At 37.1% G+C, this 20,034-nt stretch overlaps 1 protein-coding gene across 3 annotated transcripts; it reads right to left on the reverse strand.

The window, feature by feature from the left end:
* Positions 1 to 258: 258 nt before the first annotated feature.
* Positions 259 to 19,455, reverse strand: LOC126819703 (uncharacterized). Of its 3 annotated transcripts, none has more exons than XM_050547901.2 (4): positions 19,262 to 19,455; positions 17,469 to 17,589; positions 10,794 to 12,207; positions 259 to 9,070 (listed from the first exon to the last, which is right to left on the reverse strand). In XM_050547901.2, the coding sequence occupies exons 2-4, from the start codon at positions 17,539 to 17,541 to the stop codon at positions 8,893 to 8,895; spliced, it is 1,665 nt and encodes a 554-aa protein (XP_050403858.2). In that variant the 5' UTR covers positions 17,542 to 17,589; positions 19,262 to 19,455; the 3' UTR covers positions 259 to 8,892. The 3 variants fall into 3 exon arrangements, with proteins under 3 accessions (XP_050403858.2, XP_050403859.2, XP_055956105.1); XM_050547902.2 differs by having other exon boundaries at positions 19,258 to 19,455; XM_056100130.1 differs by lacking the exon at positions 19,262 to 19,455 and having other exon boundaries at positions 17,469 to 17,903.
* Positions 19,456 to 20,034: the final 579 nt, after the last annotated feature.

The following is a 20,034-nucleotide window of genomic DNA, read 5'->3' on the forward strand; positions in this document are numbered from 1 at the left end:
CCACTGTATACACGGGACCTCGTTTTTTGTTCCACCCAAACGACTGGACAACTGTTCTTGTTAGTGTTTAAATCTGAACAGAACACTTGCATTGTATATATAGGCTATTTTGACACTTGGAACACAGTATTTTCCAGCCGTAATAGTATGAGATAATAAATATAATCCTTGAGTAGCATTTATCGCTTGTCTGCGATATCACCCATAGTGGAAGCAGACGTAAAACATCACAAACGAGCACTTTGCTGAGTGGCGATATATATTTATATCTTTTTATTACGATTTATATACAATAATTTATATTTAATTATATATTATATTCTACTATGTATCACCAGATAGTTATGTATTAGTTTGTATCACCGGGTAGTTATTATATTAGCATGTTTGTTTGATAAACAAACACGTGGAACATGTCATCAACATGTTATATAAACACATGTCATCAACATGTAATCAAGCATATAGAACATGAAATCAACATGTTATATAAACACATAGCACATGTAATCAACAGGTTATATCAACACATAGCATCAACATGTTATATAAACACCTAGCACGTCATCAACATGTTATATAAACACATAGCACATCAACATGTTATATAAACACATAGCACATGTCATCAACATGTAATCAACCATATGGAACATGAAATCAACATGATCTTCGTTAATAAACATATACATGAAACATGTAATCAAGAAATCTCAACAATATATATATGTTACAGTTAATATGTATAATCAGGGAATATGTATAATCCCTGAAAATTTCAGTGATTATGTATATTCCCTGATTCACTCAGTGAGTATGTATATTCCCTGAAATTTTCAGGGATTATACATATACCCTGATAAAGGTCAGCAAATATAATACATATTCCCTGAATGCTTATAAATGAGATACCAACACAGTTTACAGTTGTTTTCTTTATTACATTCCAACCCTAAACGACATGTCACACATGACACATGTCAGTGTACACAGTTGTCTCAAATATGTATTCATCAGTTGTACCAAAAGAAACATCTCATGACATTTCTGATGTTTTCATCAAACTAATTTATAACATCATGAAATAACTAGACACAGTTGTTTCAGATATTTGTCATCAACACAGGGTATAAATTGTACAAAATGCCATATGCATGTATCGCATGAAACTTCTGACATGGATATCAGACTAACTTTTGTTTTTACAGGAGAGTGAGGGGTGACACCTTGAATTACACTTGACACCAGACTTGTAGCACTTGCATTTATTTGTTTGACATCTTTTTGTCCCAGCACAGTTACATTTGGCAAATCCCTGTCCATTACATATCGATTCAGACTGAACAGCTGATCTCAGAGACACAGTACAGTCGGTAGACATGTCGGTCAGATTGTACAGCGCTGTGGCACACACGTCAAACTGGTTGCGGGAATACTTCCCACTCAGGATTCCAGCTTTCACAGCAATAGTGTACATGTCAGTGTCACTAATGTCAGTCACAACACCAATCAAATTGCGAGGATCAGCTCTACCTCTATCTACTGCGGGAATTGAGATTGTTACATTGTCACCAACTTTCACTTCTGACAGCACAACTTTACTTCTTTTCACCATCTTCTCAGCTTGTTGCAACTGGGATTCTGCAGCACGCTTCCTCTGGGTCTGAATTTCTTCTTGTCGGGTTTCAATGACATCTTGAGTTGGTGCTGGTTCTGTGTCTGGTTCTGTTGTTGGAGTTGGTGCTGGTTATGTGTCTGGTTCTGTTGTTGGAGCTGGGGAGATGATGTTGAGCAGATCTTCTTCAGTTTGGAGTCTGGATATGATCTCTGCTGGAAGACTGGATGTTGTAAGGCCGACCTTTGCATCGGAACCGAGAAGAGCAGCAAAGGGAGTTCTCTTGATACCGCTATGATAACTTGAGTTCTTCTGAAACTGGACAAATTTCAAACCAACAGTCCATTCAGTTGTGTTGTTGTCGGATAACCAGGCAGTGAGCATATCCTTTACATCGCAGTTGGCTCTCTCTACAGAACCTTGAGACTGTGGATGTCTGGGCTTGCCATGAACAATGACAAGACGTGGCCATAGCTGTTTCAGTTCAACAATAATCTGAGCAGTGAATTCTGACCCATTGTCACTTTGGAGGATAGATGGAGCGCCTAGCATCAAAAATATGTCTAACAACTGAAATGCAACTTCGACTGAACGTTTAGATGTCAGCGCTCTGAGAACAGAAAACTTGGTGAGATGATCTTGATAATGCATAATCCATTTGTACTGTCCGTGACACATCGATTGCATATCTATCAGGTCAACTTGGGCTCTGGCTCCAAAATCTGTGGAGGTGATGGGCTTCACAACAACACCTTTGGTTTTGGTTCTCTTTTTCTTCTGTTGACAGGGAACGCAGGAAGATTTGAAGATAGTCACAGCTTCTTGGGTGATGTTGGCATACTTCTTGCTGAGTTCTTTCATCATTTTATCCCTTCCATCATGACCTGTTGCAATGTGGGTTTTCTGGATGATGTCAAAGCTATGTTCAATAGAGGCAAAATATACTGGTTCTTCACTACCATCTCTCTTGCGAATCAGCTTCTTCACGTCACCACATTCAACATTTATAAACATAAATTTTCATTAACGAATAGCAACATTTTAAGCCCATAATCAGTATGCTATATTATGATTTTTTTTTTTAGGTATGTACCAATTGTGTAGGTTATAGAACAAGAAAAGAATAATGTAATTCAACAAATAATTTCTGCACCAAGCGGACTAATGACGACAAGAAAGATAACTCATGAGGTTGGAGAGGCAACCCTGCTCCTTGTCACATTCAAGCAGGGAACCGAAATCACGCCACTTGATTCAAACCATCCAACCCCAAGGGGTCTAATGAAAATGTTTCTGCACGAAGCGGGCTAATGAGAGAAATGGAGTTAAATGTCCACCCGCACAAAGTAGGTAATTTTGGGACTAACAGATGGTTCAATTTTTTTACAATAATTTGCGTTGGGGTCTTTAGCAGTGGGAGGAAACCCGAGGACCCGGAAAAAAACCATGAGGTTGGACAGGCGATACTACTCCGTGTCACGTACAACCAGGGAATCGAAACCACGCCAGTTGACTCAATGACTAAACACATCATACCTTCAATAAAACGGGTGACATTTGTTCAATATACGATATACATATCAGTTGTCAAAACATGAAATATTAACCATTATTCAGGTTAAGCAAAATGACCCATCAAAAACCAACCATATCACCCACCTTGCTAGCCAATACCTTGACAGTGTTGAATTATATTAGAAGGTGAAATGACCCATCAGTTGTTAAACCACCATATCACCCACCTTGCTAACACATACCGTGACAGTTTTGAATTATATTAGAAGGTGAAATGTATATAATCCAGAATAATACAAGCAAAATAATTAAGTGGATTAACCAAAGCTTCAAATAATTTACACAAATCATAACATGAATAGCTATATATGTAATCAGTGTTACAGTCAGTCATAAATCATAACAAGGACAGCTATATATGTAATCAGTGTTACAGCAAATCATAACCATAACATGAACAGCTATATATGTAATCAGCGTTACAGCAAATAACAAGCCAACAGTGAGGCTGATGTCCCCCTCCGAAATCCCAAAATAAATGGATGACACATAGTGATTAATTGCACATTTATCTTTTTCAAAGGTATTAAACACACAAGCTGATTATCTTTACTTAGTCTAAGCATAAAACTATACACTAAAGCGGCGTTTACACGATACAATCAATCCATACAACCGTCGCATCCGACCAACTGATCAGACAAATGGTCGGATGGACGGCTTATTGCATGGATAGGATCAGTTCTATTCTCATCCGACCAACTCATGCAATAGCCAATCAAAGTACGTTATATTAGACAACGTCATACGCCGTATGACATCATATCTAACTTGGCAACCAGAATTCCTGATTAAAGATGTCTTCTTCTGTCGCTTCGAGTACTTTGAAGTCCTCTAAAATTGATCTAAATCTATCCTGGACTAAATTTGAAAATCTAATAACTCTGTATAGAAAGCAAGGTCTTTGTTGAACCCGCGGCATCAACACTACACGAAGACGGGGATGAGAAGTGTCGTCTTATTGCCATTTTATTCAGTTACTAAGAAGGAATAAATGTTGCCATACAACGAATAGAACCATTGTATCGTGTAAAAGGTCCTCAAATATGTTGCATCCGACGGTTGTATGGATTGATTGTATCGTGTAAACGCCGCTTAAGTGTCATCACTATCCATCAGTTAGAATCAAAGTTATCTTGTCCCAAAGCATCGACCAAAGAAATTGCTTAGCTCTGCTTAGCTTTAGTGTGACATGTTAATCATTGAACTTTGTCAAGACATTCACCTAATGAACATTTACATTCTACCTCAATTAAAAGCAGCGTTATGTTCCAAAGTCTTTACCAATCAAATTGCTTATCGCTACTTAGCCTTAGCAGAAAATTCTCATCATCGAACTTAATCAAGGTAATGATTTAATGAATCTATACTCGAAGTTCCATTACTCTCACTTAATTAGAACTAAGGTTATTGTGTCCCAAAGCAGCAACCAATGAAATTGCTCATCTCGGCTTACCCGATGCAGAAAATGATCATCTTCGCACCCCATCAAGGCATTCACCTAAAAAACACTTACACCAAGTTTGAACATTCTACGTCAATTAGAAGGAGAGTTCTTGTATCCCAAAAAGTGTTACGGACAGACAGACAGACGGACAGACAGACCCATTTTAATAGTTCCCTGCTTTTTTCGAACATAGATATATATAGAATCGGTGTTACAACCAATCACAAATCATAACCAGGGGCCTGTTTCAGGAAATTTTAACTAAGATAAAATCCAAATTTTAGTAATTTGATTGGATAATATTAGATTGATTTTAGTGCTTAGTGATTTTAGTGCTTAGTCAATCAAAATTGAAGTATCTACTAAAATTTGGATTTTATCTTTCGTTAAAATTTCGTGAAACAGGGCCCAGAATTTAACGATGATGAATGACAGCAGTTATTCCAACTGACAAGCTTTACTGTGACCTTAAGAAGTCCGTAAATTTTGAGATAAAAATTCTACCAAAAGAAATTAAACAATCTTGTCATCTCAAACCTTCGAGGTTTTTATATACATGTATACATAAAATATCACAAGCTTAAAAGGGGCAGAACCTCTTTATTAAGTATAAACTTGATTAGATCTGATGGGTTAGAGATGGGGTTTAAGGTCCACTTGAGACAAACTAAGTGATTTTGAAACCAACATATGGTTCAATTATATTTCAATAATTCCCTTGCGCATAGGGGTCTTTAGCAGTGGGAGGATAGAGTTTGATAAACCAAGCTAAAAGACCTAATCAAATTAATACTTTTCATTACAAATCAAAAGAGGTTAAACCCCTTTAATGAGCACTTTTAAACAATTAAACAAGTTTACACTGGGAGTTCAGAATAAGATAGGTTTGCTATATATAAGGCTGTGCACCATGGCAACAGTGTTACAGCATCGACCTTATAATACATGTATTATACAGTGTTATATCATGGATCTTATAATACATATATTATACAGGTTATATACCATGGACATTTTATACAGTCTAATATACAGGGAACACTCCATAACACAGATATAACACATGTACGCCAATAACTAGTGAATTCCCAGTGTAGATAACAAAGCAATATAACTATTAAAGATACATTCCCGCGTACAAACTGAATACAGTGTCAATATTACACGGTACCACATAAAACAATCTGAATATAGTGTCGATATTACACTGTACCATATATAACAAAATTAGAGAGGCATCAATCACTATTTTAAAATTTTTATACCTCTATTTCTCTCATATATATGATTAATATTATAATTTAAACATTCTAATACACAAAATGAACATGCTCTGTTAAATCATAGCACATTGAGAGATAAATTCATATAAACTCCAGCCCGTTTTTATATCCCATAACTAAATTTTATGACTTAATATTATGAAAATATTTAATGGTGTTGGGGTATAAAAAATCATGTTATATTGAATATCATTTTTGCTACCTACCAGCGAAGATCTCAAAGCATTAATTACACTTTAAGAATAAGGTGAGGTTTTGTTACCTACCAGCGAAAATCTCAAAGCATTAATTACACTTTTACATGTAGTATAAGGTGAGGTTTTTAGAATAAGGTGAGGTGAGGTTTTCAGTACAAGGTTTTCACTATAAGGTTTTCAGTATAAGGTGAGGTTTTGCATTATGTTTCATCAAAGATAAGAACAATTTGAAATAAATCACAAAAGATGAATTTATACCTTTTATCAACAAGTCAACAGCATTTAATAGTTTGACGTACTTTCACATCGTTTGATGTTGGTAAATTATTGTTTCAAATACAGACTCTTTTATAGCAATACATTACTAATACCCGAGTCTTTTTTTTCGCTAATTTTAAAAATATGGTGGAGAGAGAGAAATGGAGTTTAACGTCCACTCGACACAGACTAGATCATTTCGGGACTAACATATGGTTTAATTTTATTTCAATAATTCGCTCAGCATAGGGGTTTTTAGCAGTGGGAGGAAAATGGAAGACCTGGAGAAAACCCACGAGGTTGGACAGGTGACACTACTCCTTGTCACAAACAACCGAGGATTCGAAACCATGCAAGTTGACTCAATGACAGGCCTTGTGATACAGCGCACTCGTGCCAACCATTCGGCCATCTAACCCCCCAAATATGGTGGTATATGGCTAGTCCTAAAAGGCTTTAAATAAATGAAATGAAATGGGGTTTAACGTCCTACTGTTCTGCTCCTATACTGGGCTAATGAAGACAGGCATATGCCATACAGTGTGCTATGAGGGAAATTATGCCCGGGCAGCGGCACTATCGCCTACTCTTATATCGAATTCCAACTGCCAAGGGATCTTTTACGTGCATTCCAATGTATTCACGGGACCTCGGTTTTTCGTCTCATCCGAAGGACTAGACAGCTGTCCTTGTCAGGCCCTCCGTTCTGCATCACTGACAAGGGGAAACCACGTCGGAAAATCCAGATGAACTTTCTCGGCCTATGCAGGGATCGAACACCCGACAGCAGATGTGACGTCATCCTTTCATGTAGGTAAACTATTGTTTCAAATAATAATGCAACATGCTAACAGTACATTATTTTATAAATACTCCTCGCAGTGTTTCATTTGATTATACCTAATCCCACTTAACACTGCTGTAAAGGAAGCAAATTTCTGTTCCAAATTATGACTGGTCAATGATCTGATTAACAACCAATAGCTAACTGCGTTACAAAAGCTTAAAACGGAGCTCCAAATTGGACCAAATATATTTACATGACGTTACGTCATGACTCACGATTTTTTTAAAACCCAATTAACCAGTGCATAGCAGAATATTGCAGAAAAACTTATTGTGTGGCAAACGAGGCTATCAAATCAAAAACAATGTAAACAATACTGTATGGAGATGAACAATACTTTCACCGCTTTTAATACCTTAAATCACTGTCCAAAGTTTTAGGGAAGACCCAGTTTAAACGAAGGGCTGTCATGTTACTGTACTTGGGATAGATTTGATTGAATGGGAAGAATAGACAAACTCCCTCAAAAGCTCAAGTATCAGAAGCCAATCCAGCAATGGCCCGTCTTCATTAGCCCAGGTTAGGAGCAGAACAGTAGGACGTTAAACTCCATTTCATTTCATTTCATTTCTATGTCTTTTGCTCAATAGGTTGACAACTCACTATTATATGATCATAGGTTATCTTTCTCACACTTAGGGCTTTATTTTAATACATTTTAAAAATAAAACTTAAAAATATGAAATTGTAACTTTAAGGCAGGCTCAATTTTTCATCGTTTGACTGGGTGGGGGTGGGCTAAATCTATTTGTTAAGGCCAGCTCAATTTTTATCACGGTCACTGAGATGTAAATAAGGTTAGGGCACGTGATTGTTGGCAAGATTGTAGGTTAGGGCTAGGGTAAGCATTAGGGCTAGGTCCAGGGTTAGGATTAGTGCTAGCTCTACTTTACATCTCGTGACCTTTGACCAAACTTGAAGTTGGCCTAATCAAATAGATCTAACGGGGAGGGTGGGGGAATGGGTAGTTTAACGTTAAAGTGTTGCAATGAAGTAAATAAAATGTAATGGGCTTTAATGTTTCATTAACTCTGCGTAGGTCATTTTTAGCCTTATATAGCGTAAATTTTATTTTTAAAGGAGCTAAATCGCTAACATTTGGGACCTAGAAATTGACAAAAGTGGGTCGAAACGCATATAATACTGTAATATGAATGTCTATAAACTGATTTACATTCAATGGTTTCGGTTTTTACTCCAATTTCAGATCAGTCATGTTTGGCGAAATAAGCCAGCAGTCTCAAGCGAGTGCAAATTTCTAGTGTCTGGTTATTCCAGTCTACATACGCCTTTTGATTTGGTGCAATGTGTCTAGCCTCGTCCCTCGAGTCTCTTGATACAACTGGGGCTGAAGCGCATTATGGTACACAATTCGTGTACCAATGGTAAATGTTTATTTTGTCTTAAATATTGGATATCAAAAGCCCATCTTTTTCCGGTAAGATCACAACATGAATGTTGATTTAGCTACTTTAATGTTTAGTGTGCATTGCAAGATATGAATTTCATCCAGATATCTGGTGTTTCTGCCTTTGCGGTAATTTTACAATATTTTAGCTTCTAAAGCATTCTTAAAATAGAACCACTATTGCTTACACATCAATTAACATTAATTAATTAATGATTTATAAAAAAAGGTTGCTAGATAATATTTACAAATTGTAAAAGGTCTAGGAATCTGAATTATCAGGGTCGTTCAGTGATTTAACATGCGTAAAATCATCTTCTGTTTCTAGTGGATGGTTTTTATATTTTCTTCCTTCATTTTTATATTCTCCCCCCTCATCTTCATATTCTGTTCTATCATCTTCTTCATCATCCATTTCCTCACTACACTGTTGATTTTCACTACAATAAATAAACAATACATTTTAACACACTTTCATTACACAGAAAATAAATGGGGGATGCCCAGGTTCAGATTTTGTCATTGATACCGTGCAGTTCAAAGGTTTTTTAAAATGCCTTCCTGTGTACAAACCGTTTGATTTGATAATATATTTGAACTAAAACATATTCAAACTAATTAATCTATCAAAAATTTGCTTCAAATCCCTGTCAAAACTTTGTATTCGTTGGGAGATACGGCAAACTATAAATAAACTGTTGTTGGATGCCATGTCTGTCAGCTCAATTCATTTAGGGAAAGTCCATTTTTCAGAATGTATTTTTCATAACTTACTGTCCAATTATCATACATATTGAGGCCAAAGTAAATTCTTAATTATTTTCTGTCAACTACTTTTTCCGCCGTTTAATAGCAGAGTCTTTTGTACATTGACAGTCCTCAATTTTCCCAAAACCACCTAACCATTTGATCAAGCAATAACAATCGCTCCCTGAGTCAAGCTAGCACACAATAAGCTGGCAGACAATAGTCGGGTTGCCAGTTAGTGATACCCTGACATTGCCCCATGGGTGTTTTTTTTTTATGGTTAATCCAGTATATTTCTAGTAAGATTGGGTGTCTATACTTTCCATATATACCAAATTTGACATACTTTTATTGGAAATAACCACCCAAGAACTATTTTCAGGACAATGTATCTTATAATCTAATGGAAATGAAATGAAATGGGGTTTAACGTCCTACTGTTCTGCTCCTAACCTGGGCTAATGAAGACGGGCATACGCCATACAGTATGCTATGAGGGAAATTTTGCCCGGGCAGCGGCACTATCGCCTACTCTTATATCGAATTCCAACTGCCAAGGGATCTTTTACGTGCATTCCAATGTATACACGGGACCTCGGTTTTTCGTCTCATCCGAAGGACTAGACAGCTGTCCTTGTCAGGCCCTCCGTATAATCTAATGGAGTTCTATTGTGCGTCTGTTGGCAGTAGATTTAGGAAGGTTAGGTTTAGTACTGAGATGTTTGATCATTTGATACTTTCATAACGATCGGCCTAGTAAGTTCCTTAACATTTTCCAGCCTGGGCCCTTATTCACGAAAACTTAAACTAAGATACAATCGAAATTTTAAGAAATACTGCAATACGATTGGCTGACCAGTAAAATCAATTTGCATATATCCAATGAAGTTGCAGTATTTCTTAAAATTTTGGTTGTAACTTAGTTTAAGTTTTCGTGAATAAGGGCCCAGATTCTCTCTCATTGTTCGGATAGACCAAAAAGCCTGACAATTACTTGTTCGGGTGCCCATCAAAGAACCCTTGACAATTAGAATTCAATGAAGAACCGACAGAAATGTGCTCTCTGGGTAAAGTATCCCTCATGGCCTACATTCATCGGTGCAGAAATGTAAGACATTAAACCACATTTCATATCTTCTAATCTTACCGGGGGTGGGGTGGGGGTGGTCTAGCGGTTTAACCCATGCATGTTGGATCATAAGGTCTGTCATTGAGTCAACTGGCGTGGTTTCAATTCCATGCTTGTACATGACAAGGAGTAAGGTCGCCTGTCCAACCTTGTGGATTTTCTTCGGGTCCTCCAGTTTCCTCTCACTGCTAAAAAAACCTTACACGCGAGCGATTTTATAGAAATAAAAATGAACCATATGTTAGTCCCACAATGACCTAGTCTAAATCCCCCCCCTCTCTCCTTACCTGTACGTTTCACTCGTCTTTTTCAAGACCAATTTATTCCGTCCTCCGATCTGAACGTTGTCAGCTGTCACGTGATAATTTTTAACCTCGTGATGATGATGGTGATGTATCGCCTGAACGTATTGTAAAACTTTTTTGTCTTCAATTTTACTACTTCCAGCACTAGCTGCACCAGATGTTACTGGACAATCCTCGGTTAGTTCATCATTTGCGTTCTCATCCTTTTCTTCAGCGGCGGCAAAACTTTCATAGTCAACAGATGACGAAAAATCACTTGCCGATTCAACAGGACGTTTGTCATCTTTTGAAGAAGTCGGATTACAAACAAGTGTGGACTTTTGTTTTAATGATAGATCTTCTAAATTGTCCACAGCTGGTTCTGTATGTTCTGCTGCAGTTCTAACACACGTAGATTGTGCATGAGCACTGACCTTGGAACCTTGTGCAAACGATTTATATAAATTGGGATTGTTTCTAATGTAATCTAAAATCATTTCATCAGTTGGATTGGGACCCGCAAAACTTTTTGAATGTTGCGTCGTATGAGGAGCACTTTCTGGTACTGGAGGAGCAATAACTGGCATGGACAAACTATGATCTAAGGTAGCTTTCTGTTGCTTTAGCTCTTCTAATCTTGCTCTATCCTTCAACTGCTCCTGTTTTTCTCTGATCTCTTTCTCGTGCATATCCTTTTCATACTGAAATAACCACGCTCTCTGCATCGTCCCTTCCTCACGTTCTCTTTCCTTTCTCACGGATATTCGATCCTCAAACAGCTTTCTAATAGATTCTACATAAAAATCATCGCCTGACCAATATGTCACACCTTTTAATGTATTAATACTTATTGGTATTTTATAACCAGACTTTTCGCGCTTATCGGTGAAAACAGGAACCACGGACCAGCGTTTCTTAGGATTACTAATGGAGTCCATTAGGCATGCCTCGCTAGAATATTCAACCCATGCATCGGTTACAAAACTCGAAGTTATAAAAAGGAAAACAAATGTACATCGATCCAGAGCAAATTCTAACGCTCGGAACTGATTGCTATGGGTTATCTCTATCTCGGAAAAAAGTGCTATTTTCGGTTTCTCTCTTCCAAGCAGTAACATTTTACTTTCAAGACTGCTTCGGAATTGTTCGACCTCAGACAAATCGTTATCACTGCATAATATCACAGCATCTTTATATCCGTATTTTAATTCCAGCGGCATGAGTCCTAACTCTATGTATTTTTTTATTTTGAAGTCAATTTCATTTTTAATGCCACTGTCGGTTTGTTTTTCAATGGAAGACAAAGCCTGTGACGCTGCTTTCTGAACCTGTTTAACTATTTCAAAATCTGGTAGACTATCACATGATTTGTCTGAAGTACTTCCAGGAATAAATGGCACTGCATCTACAGACAAATCTGTAAAAGACAATAAAACAGTTTTACAGTTTCAAAGATAGCCAGACTAAGTGTGGAATATACCCACACAGTAATTATGTCTTGAAAAAAAGATGGTAGCCTCTGTCACATTCACAAGCTATTTGGAAAAGGGGTATAACTCTGGAAAAGAAGGGCACGCAACACTGAATTTTGTAACAGATCTCTCTGACCTCGATGCTTCAGACCAAATTTGGAGATAAACCTATATTTCAAGTTTCATCATAATCGGATAAAAATTGTGACTGGTAGAGAGTCCAAAAGTTGATGGACAACAGTGACAACAATATACGCCAACATGAAAATGTGGGCGCAAACAAAAATGTTGGATCTATCCCATCCACAAGGCTTTTCGGAAAGGTTTGACGAAAAGAAATAGGGAGTTCTTGTCTGATCATAAGATAAGTCTCCGGAAAGTTTCGGACATATATGATCAAAATTATGATCTCTATTGTTCTAACAAGCATTAATAGCAGTGTGAACAGATTTCAGCTAAACGGAAAAGGGGCATAACTCTTACTACAAATATCAATCCCATTTTGAAGAAAAGAAATAGTGATCCTCATCTTGTCCTCCTACAATTTTCTTGCATATGTCAGAAAAATTTGATAAAAATTGTTGCCGCTAGACCGCTGACAAGAAAGGGTGGGTGGACGGACCGATGGACGAAACGGGTGATTACAAAATACGACCACTTGTGGGCTTATAAACATCCAATCTGATTAAAATATAGATCTATATTTCGTTTCGTTTTTATATACTTTCGATGGCCTAGAGTAGTTGTAGTAGAAGGTCATGTCAGAGGTCGTATGAGCGGCTATTGACCCTATGACGTCAGGCATTGATTAATCAATCAATCAGCATTGACGTTTCTAGTGGTTTACCCACAGTTCCGTGCATAGTGTGCCAAGAAGTCGCAATAACAGATGGTTTCATTTCTTAATCCCTCACGTCATATAGAACTCTTCCAGATCCTAGTGTTACAGCGACCGTTTCATTGGCTAATCCCTCATATCAACCAGAGCGCGGGTTATATAACAACTCTTCCAGATCCTAGTGTAGTACAGATAAGTAAAACGAAATTTTGAACGATAAAAAACGCGACGAAATAGGATCTGTGTTTAAATCAGATTCCTAAACGTCATCATTAGGGAAACTAACTCTCTTTGATCAAAATAAAGTATTGAATAGTGACAGGTTCTCAAGCTGTTTCACAGAGAATTACGAGTCTCGTATAATATCTCTGTCATAGATGACTGCCTTAACACGTGCTGTCACAGCACGCGGTGTGAATCATTGGCTGAATGGCGCGTGCATTGTTTACATAAGACATAACTGCTTCGGAGAGAATGCTGCATTTTAGTCATTTTAATACCCATTTACACTAAATCGGAAATAATTTTTACCTACAAATACGTCAAACGCCTTTTTTTATTTTTCCAATATATACAAAAAATGTTTTAGAATATAATTTGTCGCAGGAAAAAAGTTAATATTTCTAGCTCATTAAGCCGCATCAATGTCATCCTTATCAGTGATTGTCGCGGCCAAGCAAATATTCACTGCGGATCAGTGTGACAGGTTCTATGCAATTAAGTTTTAGTTTCAAAGGATCAAACATGCACAGGGCTGTCGGTAATTTTTCACAGATGATTAGCAGCACTGCTAATCAAAAAGTCCAATTTTGCCAAATTTGATTAGCAAATTTAAAAATTGATTAGCAGTTTTTCAGTTTCAAATCAACATAAAACACCTAAATAACAAGATTATTTTAATTTTAATTGATAGCAAATGATTAGATTTCATTCTTAAGATTTTTTTAGAATTTTAGCACTTCTACAGCTAGCTGTGAACATTTCTGAATGAATGTAGACTTTTGTTAGGCCTTATGTCTGAAGCCAATTCTTGGCAGTGGCTTCTTATTTCTTCGTTAGAAAACAATTTCATCTGTTTTTTATCGTGTGTTATTATTTTTGTTCAACCGGAAGCACGCGGTATTTTACGAATAATCTCGATTAACTAGACGCACGCGATATAAACAATAATAGTTTACGGGAATTCTTACTTTGATTTCTCACTTTACAATACGTTTACACGTATTTGTTTTTTTATATTTTATTTACAATACGTGGGGGATACACTGAATTTTTTTTTTTTCAAATTGAATACTGATATAATTACTCGAAATTGACATGTCTCGCAACGCGAGTGGCACTACTTGATTCCCTATTTCCGGTTTAATAGTCCCGATTCATAGAGTTATGTCCCTGTATTATATAGTATCATGACTTGAGTCTGGATAGTTCGAGAAGAAAATGTCACACGGAGAATTCCGTTTTGTTTATAAAATTTATTTGATATTTTATACACGTTGAAAGTGTTGAGAAATGTGGATAAATCTTTGTGTCAATATCCAAAATGACAGGCATATTAATGATTCGCAGTTACTGCGAATCAAAAACGTTAGATTTTAATTTTTGATTAGCAACGGACAAAATATGTATCGCAAATTGCGCTGCGATACTGGTTGTCGGCAGCCCTGAACATGCATTATGCAAAATCTACCTATTGCAGGTCGTTCTTTAGGCCTGAAATGTTGTATAAACTATTAATTACACATGATCATAATCAACTCTCGATGCCATCTTATGTGTCTGATTTTCATTGGATTTGAATCCAATCTGCTGCTCAACATCTGTTGATGATTAAGCACAATAATGGATAATGGAGACTTTGTTAATTATTGTGACAGCGCTTACAATGACAATCAAGGCTACAATGATTTTAAAATAAGGTTTTTCTGGCTTCGAGTAAAGCAATTTGACTAAAATTTTCAGCATATTCCCTTTACATCATCTAGTTTTTAACTATAGGCTTCAAAAAAAGTAGGGGATATTGAAATGCAAATACATATGCAGGTTGTGATATGATAAATAGTCATGGACACTTGACATGATTTGAGAGTATGTTCACAGATGAAGAACTGAGCTGCATGTGCGACACGCAATAGCGCCATACACGTGGGAGGGGTTCATTGTCAAATTTGACACTTCAAGGAAGGGTTGATGAAAACTGCCTCTTTCTGGTTTACCATACCCATGTTTGCTTTCCTATCAGTTCTTGCATAAGATTTACTGTTTTTTAGTGTGTTACGTTTAATTTGATTGGGAGACGTGTTCGTCGACGTCAACATCAACACTGTAAGAATTGGCCATGGCACTGCAAGAGGTGTGGGTCAGATTGCCCCAAATCGTGATTGGATGGTTGATTAGGAGCATGGCACGACGAATTGCTGAATGTCTGAGGATTGGTGGAGCAATTATTCATTATTAAGACAAAAATCAAAAACGTCCATTTTCTCTTTTGACAGTGTATCTCTTTGCAAGTGAAAGTCGCCCATATGAACTGTTTATGTTCATGTGTAGGCAATTGGCCTGTTATTAACATACACTAGTTACCTCTAATAAAAACAGCAGTGCATTTCTGCAGTGTTGTATTGTTTCTGAATATCCCCTACTTTTTTTGAAGAGTATATTATAGTGAGAACTGCCAGATCTGTATCCTTAAGCGAAAGTTATCCGGTTTTTAAATCCATCCCAAAAATAAATATTTTTTTTGTCCCTGGATAAAACGGCATTAAGTAAGTTTTAGACAAAGAGCTGACAGTTCTCGCTATAATAGTTAAAATATACATAATGAAAAGAGAATATGTTGAAAATTTAAGTCAAATTACTTTACTGTGAGTCTAGATATTAGAGATACAATTGTAGCCTTGATTGTCATTACTACAGTTGCTACGAAAATAAAAAAGTCTCCATTATCCATTTTTACGGTAACCGCATCCAGCACAAAACGTAATTGAATTCACTAAATATCACAGGCATCCGATGGCATCATAAGTTGATTATAGTCTTGTTAAGTTAATAAAGGTCTAATTAAAGGGGCATTATGGGATATTGGATAAAGGGTTGACAGTTCTCTCTATAAAAGATAACGTAAATAGAATATGCTGAAAATTTCAGTCAAATTGCTCCATTGCTCGGTACGATAAAAACCAAAGTCTTGATTATCCATTTTTACGTTTAATCATCCATCACAAAATATATTCAAATCCACTAAATATCGCAAGCTAGCGATGACATCGAGAGTTGATTAATTTTATGGTCTTGTCATGTTAATAAACGTCTAATTAATAATTTATACAACATTTCAATCCTAAAGAAAGACCTACAATAGGTAGATTTAGCTCTTGCATAAAGTATGTTTAATATTGAATATTAACAGACACATTTGTGACATCTTGTTGAAGTCTCTGAGCATCACTAGAGGGATTTTTACTTGTTTGCAAACGAAAAGGAACATCAATACAGAAATGGATTAATTGCATTCAGTATTCAAAAATTCATGATGAATTGTACATTTGTAAATCTGCCAACATTCGGCAACCAAACAGAAACATACACGACAAACTCCTGAAAGACATGAGATCCTTCTACTTCATACTTCGAGAATAGATCTCTGTCCTAAATGGCCGCCATATCCAAAAATTTGTATACTGTTTTGTAATGCAGTTCTACTCCGTTTCACATCTGTCATACACACAAAGACTAAATACACTCTTCCAATTCTATTAAATGGAAGCAGAATAAATACTTAACAAAATTCTCGAAGCTCTTCCAATTCTATTAAATGGAAGCAGAATAAATACTTAACAAAATTCTCGAAGTATACTTAGTGTTTTTGACTAAAATGGTCGATTTAGTGTCTGTTCTCAAGCGAAGCTAACTGTAGACAGACAGCCTAAGTTTGGTATGACGAGGCCGCCCGAGGCCCATGTTCCTGAAGCAACGACTGCAAGTTTCACAACATCTGGCCATTGCTTGTTTACTTCACAATTCCCGAACTTATAGCTATGTTATTTACAGACACGTGAGCAGTAGCGTCCAATCAGAGGTTGTGACATCGCGATCTCCACAGAAACCTTGACATTGAATGAACCTTGAACTTTGCAACTCGATTATCACAGGTAGACATTTTAGCTTGAAAGCGTGTGACTTGGTATTCGTGACGATCAAGGAATCTGATAGGCTCACAAGTTGGGCATGTACCCAATCAAAATTAGTGCCGCGATATGCAGGGTATTACGTGAAGGCCTTGATAAGATGTATGTAGTTAAAGCCAGATCAAGCCTTCTATTGAAGATGCCCGAGGCCCAGACCCCTCCCCATAAATACAATACATACCTCTACTAAGAGAATCTGAGTTGTTCATAGCTATTTCATCTGAAGTATCCTTTTTACTTTGATCATTACCCATAGATTTGTCAATCAATATGCCATCAATATACCATCAACATACAATATCCTGAAAAAATAATGTGCTTGAAAATTACCATTTGATATTCTATTCCATTATAATTAATCCACTGACAGGAAGCCATTTTATTTAAATCCGGGTAGATAGATGGCTGAATGGTTAGCATGTGTCGTGGTTTCGATTCCTGGGTTGTACGTGACAAGGAGTAGGGTCACCTGTCCAACCTCGTGGGTTTTCTCCAGGTCCTCCAGTTTCCTGCCAGTGTTAAAGACCCCCTTATCGTAAGCGAATTATAGAAATAAAATAGAACCATATGTTAGTGCCAAAATGACCTAGTGCGTGTTGAGTGAACGTTAAATCCTCTCTCTCTCTTTCTCCTGAACATGCGACCCTACTCGGACTCCTTGTCACGTACAACCGGGGAATCGAAACCACGCCAGTTGGCTCAATGACAGACCTCATGATACAGCGCGCACGTGCTAACCATGAAAAAAAGTAAAGGAAACATTGCCAATCGGTGGCTTATAGCCAAAGTGTCATTTAATAAATCTAACTAATTGGCAATGTTTCCTTTTTTCATTTGACTATACAGTTTAGTCAGACATTTTACCTAACAAAGTAGGCAACAATTCAGTCGAATCTGCCCAATGTTCATATTTTAAGTTAGGAGAAAACCCAGAGATTAAATTATCCTGAAATCTAAGGGTCGAAAACCCGGTAAATAATAATTATTATGTCATCACCGTAGAATTATTAACACATATAAGCGAATATTTAATGAATTAAGTGAATAGAAGACATGTCTTTCAATGGCATTTATCAGCACATGGCTTTTCTTCGTTTCGTTGTAAATTTCGCGGTAGTTCTAATTTTTTTTAATAGCAGAATAAAAGAATACGCGGGAAATAAAGGAATCCCAATCATCAAGTCACATTATCCCTATTTATTTGGCGTTCGCTATTTGCGGTTTTAGGAGAATCACAAACACTGTGTAACAGTGATATATTTAAACAGTTTTTAAAACTGAATACAAATTGTGACTTCTAGAGGGTCTACAAGCTAAACACGCGATTTTTCGAACAATCAGGGGCCATAATCCAGAATTACTGACTCTAGCGAGTTAAGCAAGGTCTTATTTTCTCGCTAAAATGTTCCTTTACATTAGACAGTGGCTGTCATGCGTCCATTTAGCAGTAAAAAGTTGTCCAGTGAAACTTTCTGGGAACTGAAAACTTTTCGCCAAGGAGTCAATAGGCCGGTTCCTGAACGTAAAGGGAGAGTGTAATAAGACCTACGTTCAGATCTGAACTAGCGCCAGGGTAATCTGTTGGTTTCGAAATTTCAACATTGTGCTGACACAGACAGTTCCCATCTTTGAAAACATTCAACAATAAAACTGATCATTTGGCCTACTCACTCCGGGTCAGTGGAAGAAGACATTCAGTCTCAGCTCTCTATAATTAAGAGTACGACAGCATCTTCTTTTCAAAATAAAAATTGTTCAGTGCTAACTAAGTGAAATGATTCCACCTACTAGAGCCCTACAAGAGACTTGGAGTCATGTTCACGTTTAGTTCACCGAACTCGGTGAGTCAGTCAAAGAGGATAACCGAAACTGAATTTAGGATTACGCAAGTCGTACCGTCTGTACCCACGCGAATTACTACTTATTCTATATATACACTGATGGAATGATCGGTAAATTAAATATAATACCAACAACGTGCATGCTTCATACTGGTTTTTCCCTTCTGGAGATTCTCCCCTAAAAAAACAAACCGAAAGTTACCATTTCCTGGTTCTGTGCCGCAGATATCCAGACGCAAATTATTGAAGCAATCGAGTCGAAGCAATCCCATTGATCAGAGGGAGGCAACTCTCATTTAAAATCGAAGTTTCTGGATATAGACCACACGGTACTTCCTCATCAGTTCGTGACGGTTAGTGCTAAATGTTAAGGCCAACTCAGTTAGTGCTAAATGTTAAGGCCAGCTCAGTTTTTCGTCATAGGTCACGAGATGTAAACAGGAAGCGCTAATCCCAACCATAACCCTAACCCTGGAATTAGGCCCAATGCTTACCCTAACCCCAACCTACCATATCACCAACAATCACGTGCCCTAACCTTATTTACATCTCGGAGACCTTTACAAAAATTGAGCTGGCCTTAACAAATTTGTCAAGGTCGTTTTTGAAATAAATAAGGTTAGGACACGTGATTGTTGGCGAGATTGTAGGCTAGGGTTAAGGTAAAAATTGGTCATAGGTCCAGCGTGAGGGGGGTAATAGTATTAGCGCTAGCCCCATTTACATCTTGTCACCTATGACGATAAATTGAGCTGGCCTTATCATTTAGCACTAATGCGTTCGAAACCGCTTGATCTTGTCTCGTTAAAGTTATTGGGAGATGCTAATTGTACGCGGGTTGGGGAGGTCGGGAATTTCCGGAGTTCACAGTGGCCGCTTTATATTTAGCCTATATTTTGGGGAATA

Source organism: Patella vulgata, chromosome 4 (assembly GCF_932274485.2).
Source record: "Patella vulgata chromosome 4, xgPatVulg1.2, whole genome shotgun sequence".
Classification (NCBI taxonomy): domain Eukaryota; kingdom Metazoa; phylum Mollusca; class Gastropoda; family Patellidae; genus Patella; species Patella vulgata.